This window comes from Garra rufa, chromosome 22 (assembly GCF_049309525.1).
Source record: "Garra rufa chromosome 22, GarRuf1.0, whole genome shotgun sequence".
Taxonomy (NCBI): domain Eukaryota; kingdom Metazoa; phylum Chordata; class Actinopteri; order Cypriniformes; family Cyprinidae; genus Garra; species Garra rufa.
The window spans coordinates 19,790,557-19,800,228 of NC_133382.1; the positions used below are offsets into that span (position 1 = coordinate 19,790,557).

At 39.4% G+C, this 9,672-nt stretch overlaps 1 protein-coding gene across 1 annotated transcript in view; it reads left to right on the top strand.

Annotated features, from left to right (window-relative positions):
• shisa8b (shisa family member 8b) overlaps nt 1–6,472 on the top strand; it is a 30,436-nt gene extending 23,964 nt beyond the window's left edge. Inside the window, exon 4 of the mRNA XM_073828952.1 lies at nt 4,967–6,472. Within this exon, the coding sequence (XP_073685053.1) occupies nt 4,967–5,424 (458 nt within the window). The 3' untranslated portion in view covers nt 5,425–6,472. The remainder of the gene's footprint in view (nt 1–4,966) is intronic.
• Nucleotides 6,473–9,672: the final 3,200 nt, after the last annotated feature.

The following is a 9,672-nucleotide window of genomic DNA, read 5'->3' on the forward strand; positions in this document are numbered from 1 at the left end:
GATCACAGTGATTCAGTCACATTATTAGCTACTTACACATATGAACACGTCTGTATCTGACTGCTACCAAACAAAGATCCGATGCCAGGATGGTCTGCAATCAGCACACCGTTGATGATGATGATGATGATGATACACACTGACAAATCAGCCTTTGGAGTAATCTCAAGGATGTTCAGTTCAGATGTCATCTGTTTGAATCACCTTGTGGCAAAAAGAAAGTAATAAATGAGAAAAGAACCAAAAAAATAACTTGATGACTGTTATTTGAATGAATGCCATCTGACATCAGTTTGTAAAGTTGATACATTTGATACTGGATTTGTTGAGGCTAAGAACAAAAAAGCATCCACAAGAATCTTTTTTTTTTGTCTCCTGATATATGTACACACCTCCTAAAACCTCAAGATTTACTGCAAGAACAAAAAGAACAAGTGCAGATAGCAGACATTAATGCGACAAGACAGAGCGAGCAGCTTGCAGGTAAATGCCGTGAGAAGAAAGATAACTCACGTCCAAGGCATGACCTTTAAACATTTCATGCAACATAAAGTCTGTGCTTAATAAAATGGACAAGCTCTCAGTGGACATCTCAACAGGAATAAAGACACTGCTGTTTCATGTGCTTCATCAAAACCTGAGTGAAAGATGATACATCCAACTTAGGGTTTCATTGGACGGATTTCAAGTGATGCACAATATAACATTCGTTCTTTGAAGTCAAAGATAACATGATGTTTCGGTGAGACTGAAATAATACCAGTTTGTCTATTGTGAAGTCAGAGACTAACAGACCTAATGCGATCTTTGTCCAACATATATAGATTTATCATACTAAAACTGGCCTCGTCCCTTTGCACATGCTCCAAAAGACAGAGGTGATATGCAACATGAATTTAATTCTTCAAATATGTCAAAAGTCCCCTAAGGATACATGGTGATGGAAAAATTGTATTTTAATGCTTTAATGTTTGTCCACAAAATGTTTCTGTTGCTTTAAGAAACTGACTTTTGCATTTACTCGCAAAACTGTTACACTGCTTCAAAAAGCTTTGCATTTTCTTCAAATATTTCACATTCTCCCAAATTTTTGGAAGTCCCTGAGAAACTGTATTCACTCACAACACTTTCGAATTCATCAGAGAAACTTTGTATTTATTTCCAAAACCTTTGCGCTTCCCCAAGAAATTTTGCATCACACACAAACATTTTGGACTTGCGGAGAAACTTTGAATTTGTTTCTAAAACTTTCAAATTACCCAATCACAAAACTTCTGAATTCTCTCGAGAAAGTTTGCATTTGCTCACAAAACTTTCAAATTTCCCAGAGAAACTTTGCATTTATTTGCAAAACTTTTGGACTTCCCAGAGAAATTGTGCATCACACGCAAAACTTTTTGTTCCCTTGAGAAACTCTGGATTTGTTTGCAAAACTTTCGCATTACCCAACAAAATTGGTTTGATCACATAACTTCTGCGTTCTCTCAAGAAACTTTGCATTCGCTCACAAAATTTTTGAATTCCACCGTGAAACTTTCGGTTTATTTGCAAAACTTTTGCACCTGCCTGAGAAATTTAGCATCATACAAAAAATTTTTGTTACCCCAAGAAACTTCAAATTTGTTTGCAAAACTTTCAAATTCCCCCAAGAAACATTTTTTTGCAGAACTTTGCACTTCCCAAAGAAACTCTGCATCAGATGCAAAACTTTGCCCAACAAACTAACTTTCCTCATAAAACGTATCCGTTCTCTTGAGTAACTTTCATTTGCTCACAAAACTTTCAAATTCCCCCAAGTGTCAAAGTTATGCTACTGCGAGGAGCAAGGAATAAGGAGACGAAGGAATGTAATGATCAACAGTCTTTAATAGTCCAAACAGGAGGAAGGAGCCACAGAGGAAGAAGGGCTGACGACTTTAGGGGGGCGGAGCGGGTGGTGGAGGAGCCTGAGGCGAAGATGGTGAGCCACTGAGCCAGAGGGACATGAGGATCCAGATGGCCAAGGCGGAACAGATAGCTCAGGCGACCAAGGTTGAGGCAGGGATCCGGAAGGCCGTGGTGGAGCCGGAGCGACAGTGGACCAAGGTGGAGCCGAAAGGATGGAGGAGCCTGATGGAGCCAGAGGGACAAGGCGAAGCCGGATGAGTGGAGTACCGAGGCAAAGGATGATCAACGTCAGACCAAGGTGGAGCTGGAGGGATGAGGGAGCCCGGTGGAGAGGAGGGAGCTAGGAGCCATGGTGGAGCTGCTTCGGTCGACGGGCCAAGGCAGAGTTCTGGACTCTAAGGCTGAAGGCAGAGACAGGGGATCCTCCAGCCACAACACCGATGGAGACTGGAAGACCCGCCAGAGCCTACCGCACATATGGTGGGCTGAGGGTGAGCAGAGGGGCTGCCAGACAACAGCGGTGGAAAAGGCAGGAGCGGGAGGGTTGGTGGTTATTTGTAAGCCTCCGGGCTCTCAGGGCTGACAGACAGCTCACAAACAGCCTCCATGGCCGAAATAGGGATGACAGGGGGCTCAGACAAGATGGGAGAAGAGGGGGCATGTCGGCATATTAGTCCATATCAGTGTTGTAGTCGAGTCACCAACTGTCGAGTCCGAGTCGAGTCTCGAGTCCCAGTGTTCGAGTCCGAGTCCAAGTCCGAGTCACCAAAGAAGAGTCCGAGTCGAGTCCAAGTCGAGTCACCATTACCAGAGTTCGAGTCCGAGTCGAGTCTCAAGTCCCCAGTGTTCGAGTCTACATGTCTCCAGTTGTGGCACGATTATATTTAATAGTTTAAATATTTTTTTATATATTTCTGATATATAAGTAACATTAAAGGATTAGTTTACCTCAAAATGAAAATTTCCTAATAATTTACTCACCCTGACGAAGAAACAAGAACAACCAACTGAGTTGGCATTGAAGTCCATTAAGTAAACATCCTGAAATGATTTTCTTTAAAAAATATATATATATTTTCCACTGAAAAAAAAAAAAGATCCTGTATGGCAATGGGAGGAGTACATGATTAGGAGATTTCCATTTTTGTGTGAACTAATCCTTTAACACTGTATTACAGAAATACACTCAGCGAAAAAAAGAAACCTGCATTTTACAGGACACTGTATTTTAAAGATACTTAAAACGTAAAAATCAATACGAAATGCAGAGAGAGAGAGAGAGAGAGAGAGAGAGAGATTGTGTGTGTGACAGAACTATTTAACGTGTGTGTGTGTGTGTGTGTGTGTGTGTGTGTGTGTGTGTGTGTGTGTGTGTGTGTGACGGCAAGCGACTGGTCAGAAAGCAACGTGTAACATCTGACATGTTTCTTGTCGACACCACAGGATTTTAAGAGTCAAAATTGCAAAAAAAATGTTTAATCTGACACAGTGACTATCGCAACAGACAAATATCGCAAAAATCTGATCCGGCACAGTGACTAGTAACGTTAAGTTATCAACAGACAAAAAAAATGCTGTAATCTGAACCAGACATACATTAACCCTAGCTTCTTCTATTTGTTATCATATATGCATTAGTCAATAATATTTTTTTGAAAAAAGCTAACGTTAGGCAATGGAAAGCATTTTGCTTATGTTTCTGGGTGCATCCGTGACAGGTGTCTGTTAAAGTTTGAGGTTGTCCCAGTCTTTTCCTCAATTGTGCGATTACACACACAACATAGCGCTGCTCTTTCCAGCATTAGAAGCAAAATTTGCGTAGGCGAACTTCACGATCCGGGGCACGTCTTTCTGCATTTTACAAATGTGAACATTTAGCCCGCGAATCATGCATCATTCATTGCACGAGCGTAAAAGTGAGTGACGTCAGTGAGTGTGTTGTCAAGCAAAGAGAGCGAGAGGTAGCAGTGTCTGTGAAGGGAGATCGCGGCCGGTCTTGGGCATGAAACAGGAAAAGTTTAACACCTTATATAATTTTTTATAACATAGTTAGTCAAAAACAAAGTGATGAACGCTCAAGTCCGATTGTATTTATCCTCGAGTCCGAGTCCAAGTACGAGTCATCAATCCGCGAGTCCAAGTCGAGTCACAAGTCCAGAGAGTGGATTCTCGAGTCGGACTCGAGTCCAAAGAATAGTGACTCGAGTCGGACTCGAGTCCGAGTCCAGGACTCGAGTACTCCATCACTGGTCCATATCAAAAAAAACCTCAACCTCCAACTGTCCCAGATCCACAACTAGCTCACCCTCAGCCATGGCGCAGTGGGCGAAGCTCCTCTCCGCGATATCACTGTCCACGGCTTCCTCCCTCGTGGTGGGCACTGTAGCCGGCTCTCGCACCTGCTCTGACATCACTTGCAGCTCCGGCTCCGCTGCGATTCTCGGCTCTGCCGCTCCATGTGGCGATGGCTCGTCGGTCGCGGCGAGCTCAGGTTCTCTCTCATTGGTGGGCTCGGACTTAAGGTCCGCACAGTGGGGAGATAGTAGGCTCGACTCTGGGTCTGGAGTGGAATTTCCCTGAAACAGAGATCTGTTTCTCACCAGAATCCACTCCAGAAAGGTGGTGAAATCTGCTTGAGGACCATTTTCGGACGACGGTGCTCTGTACGAGGGATTCAGGTTGGTGTCATAGAACACGCAGAGCGCATTGTCCAGGTAGCTGGTAAGATAAGCAATGTCCAGGAACAGTCTGGTATTGTCGAGCGACTTTTTCCCCTGCTCCAACAGGAGGAGAAAGTATCTAGGAAGGGAAAAGGACTTGAAGGGATCCTGGAGAACTGGAGGAAAAAAAAACACTGAACGAACAACGGAAACTAAACGGAGGGAAAACTTTTTTGTTGTAGGTCTGAATTTGTTTTCCAAACATTCACATTACCCAACTTTGATCACAATAGTTCTGTGTTCTCTCAAGAAACTTTGCACTTATTTGCTAAGTTCCCCCGAGAAAGTTTGAATTAGCTTATTCTTATAATTGTGCAATGTACCTCGCTAACTTATCTATTTCTTCTTTTCCCTTACAGCTGATACTGCAAGCAGGAGCTACTACAAAAGTTATCCTCTAATGGATTTCTCTCAGCATCATTCCACTCCTGCACCTTTCCAACCAGTGCCGATGCACCAGAAAGACAAGTCCTATCTTCACCAGGTACTTCCTTCCCATGACATTCATTCCCCACTTTCGATCTCAATCCCAACCAACCAGCTGGAGAGGACCCGCATCCCAAAAACCATCACCCACCCTCAGCTTTCCAGTTCAGCCTTCAAAGCTTGGGATTCTGGACAAAGACATGTTCAACGGCAGATCTCGCATCCAGGACACTCTGCTCGCCACCAGACCTACAGTAGAAGACAGTACAGCATAGAAACACTACCAGAGTTCCTCTCCCAGCCCACAGGCTATGGGGGACAACTACTTTACCAGCCACATCCCAAACTTAAGGCCTACCAGACCAACAGCAAGACGGAGGTCACTGTCTGAGGAAATGTGAAAGAACGAAACAAGACCGCTGACTGTTAACAGACTGTATGCACAAATGACAAGACTGTGTAGTCATCCCTACTTTCAGTGCTAAACTCCTTTAAGTTTATATATTTTCTTATGCGTCCTACTTTTCTGAGTTCATCTCTGGCCTCTGTGTCACTGACAACGAGGTGAATGTTCACATCGGAACACAGGAATGGCGCCCAAGGCCACATTAACTCAACGGGGACAATGCCATCATCACGTCAGCCTAAATCTAAGTCATTAAGAGACATTATCCTGGCCATCTTTATGTATACAGAACCTCAGGATCAGTTATGTGAAAAAAGCAAACTCATTCTCTTGCCCAAGAAGAGGCAAAGAGCAACACCCATGTGCTTGGTCTCACACTAGGATTTAAGTATAAGCTTTGCTATTTGAGTTGAGGATTTTGTGCTCATGAAGAAAGGTTTTTTGAGTTTGAGCAAATTTCACGGTCTTCCTCTCCGGCTTGGGCAGTCTCGTTGTGAGAAAGTCACTCATTAAATCACTCATTTGTTTTAGCGGAATGAGGTTGAGAAAAACCATAAGGCATACCAATCTGGTTCCTGTGGGTTACAATCTATGGAAGCCCGTTTTCGCCACTGAATAAAAATGTAAAAATAATTACAACTTTTTATCTCGCAATTCTGACTTTTTTTCCAGAAATGTGAGATATAAACTCGCAATTGTGAGTTATAAAGTCAGTATTGCGTAATATAATCTCTAGGACTTTATAACTCGCAGATGCTAAACTTTATAACTGGCAGTTCAGAGAAAAAGTTAGAATTGCAATTAAAAATTCAGAATTGTGAGATACAAACTTGCATTTACGAAAAAGTCAGAATTGTAAGATACAAAATCGCATATATGAGAAAAAAGTCAGAATTGCAAGAAAAAATATCAGAATTGTGAGATACAAACTTGCATTTACAAGAAAAAAGTCAGAATTGTCAGATATAAACTTAGAATTTCAAGTGAAAAAGTCAGAGTTGTGCATTTACAAGAAAAAAGTCGGAATTGTGAGATATAACCACATTTACAGGAAAAATGTCAGAATTGTGAGATACAAACTGGCATTTACAAGAAAAAAAGTCAGAATTGTGAGATATAAACTTAGAATTTCTAGACAAAAAGTCAGAGTTGTGCATTTGCTAGAAAAATGTCAGAATTATGAGATACAAAATCGCATTTACAAGAAAAAAGTCGGAATTGTGAGATATAACCACATTTACAGGAAAAATGTCAGAATTGTGAGATACAAAATCGCATTTACAAGAAAATAGTCAAAATTGCGAGATATTAAACAGAATTACAAAAAAGTCAGAACTGTGCATTTACGAGAAAAAAGTCTGAATTGTGAGATACAACCTTGCATTTACAAGAAAAATTTCAGAATTGTGAGATACAAAATCGCATTTACAGGAAAAAAAGTCAGAATTGTGAGTTTATCTCACATTGTGAGTTTATATCTCAAAATTCTGAGAAAAAAAATCAGTATTGCAAGAGCAAAATGTCAGAATTATAGGATACAAAATGGAACTACAAGAGAAAAAGTTAGAATTGTGCATTTATGGGAAAAAAGTCAAAATTATGACATACAAACTTGTATTCACAAGAAAAATGTCAAAATTGTGAGATACAAAATCGCATTTATGAAACAAAATGTCAAAATTGCTAATTCATATCTCAGAATTGCAAGAAAAAAATCTGAATTGTAAAAAAAACTTGGAACTGCAAAAAAATTGTCAGAATTGTGCATTTACGAGACAATAGTCAGAATTGTGAGATACAACATCGCATTTATGAGAAAAAAGTCAGAATTAGATGCAACCTCGCATTTACAAGAAAAATGTCAGAATTGTAAGATATAAAATCGCATTTACGAGAAAAAAATTGAGTTTATGTCTCACAATTCTGAGAAAAAAATCAGAACTGCGATAAAAGGGTAAAAATTGTGAGATACAACCTTGCATTTACGAGAAAAAAGTAAGAACTGTAAGAAATAAAGTCAGAATTTCCAAGATAAAAACTTGCATTTACGAGAAAAAAGTCTGACTAAGGGGCTTTTTTTCACTCAGAAATGTGAAATATAAACTTGCAGTTGTGAGTTAAATTTTAAATTCTAAGTAAAAAAAAGTCAGAATTGCGAGATATAAACCCAGAACTGCGAGAAAAAAGTAAGAATTGCGAGATACAACCTTGCATTTATGAGGAAAAGGGTCCGAATTGTGAGATAAAAACTCGCAATTAACTTTTAAATTTTTTTATTCATAGTGAAATGGGCTTCCATAACAATCACCTTTGTATGAAAGAATCAAGTTGAGTTGTCAGTGAAAATGACACAAAATTCACAACAAATCTGATAAAGCACCATGAAACATGTTTATATTTAAAAGACAGTACTTGAAGCTGAGAACTGTCTAAATGTCGTTTTTATGCACCTATATTTTTAGATCTGTTTTTGGCATGTTTACCTTTTCTTGGGAAAGGACTTAACAGAGAGCAAAGTGGGAAAGATAGAAGGTTGGGACTGTGAAAGGACCACAAGGACTCAAACTCGGGTCACCCATCTGGAATCTCACTACATGAAGAAATGCTGTCCTGGATGACTTTTCTGTGGAAACATAAGAAAGAAAGTCTTGTTTTATGAGTCTTCATTAGTTTAACATTCAAACCACTCCGCTCATGGGGTGAGAACATCATCAACCATCTAACTTCATCTAATCTTCCTGTTTTTATCTCTTGTTTGCTTAAAAGAGTCTGATCTTCACTATCTCCTCTGTTACTCAAGTCCTCACTGTCATGCTAGGTAGCTGACCAAGGAGGATTGCCTCATAGTGTGAGGCTGAAGAAATGATGCCAGCAGCTCTGAGCAATAATCTGGACCTTGGAACTAGGAATGAAGCTCATCATTCTTGTAAAACAAGCTATGCAATGGCAAAAATATCAACTCTAGTGAATTGACCATCCTTGAAATCAAGATTTAGGTGAGTCTTGCACTGTTTACCTTCTACTTGTGTGTCCTTCCTTTCACTTGGATCACTGGAGTGAGTTACCAGAACTTTTACCTCAGTAACAATGTATCCAAATACAAAAACAAGATCTACTTCAATACCATGAAGGGGAAAAGTCTGATACTTCAGAATCCAAGATAACTGTGTCGCTAAGCACCTGGAGATTCTAATTCAGATTCTGGTATGACTAAAATCCCCAGCTAGCGGGATTGAGAAATGTAAAAGCATAGTGATTACAGAGCTTTTTGAGCGAGGAAGGGAAATCACTGTTACTCCACGTTGTGCACTGTTATTTGTTAAATTGTCGTATAATAGTAATATATCACACTTACTGTCTGAATATTAGCAGAGCTGTGCTGATCATTCAGACCAGCAGCACTCTTGCTAATGTGATATTCCTTAAAAGTTTGTAGTATTACAAATATATGTACTTAAAAGTGCTTCCTATTTGTTCCTGTACTGCGTTGTGTTTTGCTTTTATTTATCCCTCCTGTTTTCAACTTTCTATTAAGCATATTAAATATATTTCTGTATTCATGTACATTAATTGTATTATTTAATTATATGAGAATTGTATTTAGGAACTACACAGACGCTTTGTAACGTTTAAAGATATCTGACATTGGAGTGTTTGTATAAACTACTCTTTGTTACGTTGGTAATGCCTGCAGTATTGTGTAAACACTGTGTTAGGTTAATTAACTAGTTATATAAGGGCTTTTAACAACGATTGGAAAAGCCAAAACTAGAGAGGCTACATAACATTTATTTTGAAAGTAAATTTTATATTTACATTTTTGAGTAAATATGAGTCGCAGAACCACCAATAACACCAAAAAAGTAACGCTTGAAATTGAGAATCAAAGTTATTGGCTGGATTTGACGTATTCAAATGTGGATTTGTACCACAAACAATGTCTCTTTGCAAAATAAAACTTTTCAGACGTCCATAGAACTGCGTCATTCTTTAAAACGACTTGCAAACTAGGGCTGCAACTAACGACTATTTTAATAGTCGACTAGTCACCGACTATTGAAACGATTAGTCGACTAATCGGATAATTATTCAATTTTTCTCAAATTTAGCATGAGATTGCTTTAATTATGTGGAAAATTATAGTAAACACAAGAAAGAAGGGGGTACTTCAATAAAAAATGCATATTTTGCTGCTGATAGGCCAATTCATCCTAAAAGTAAATAAAAATGCCC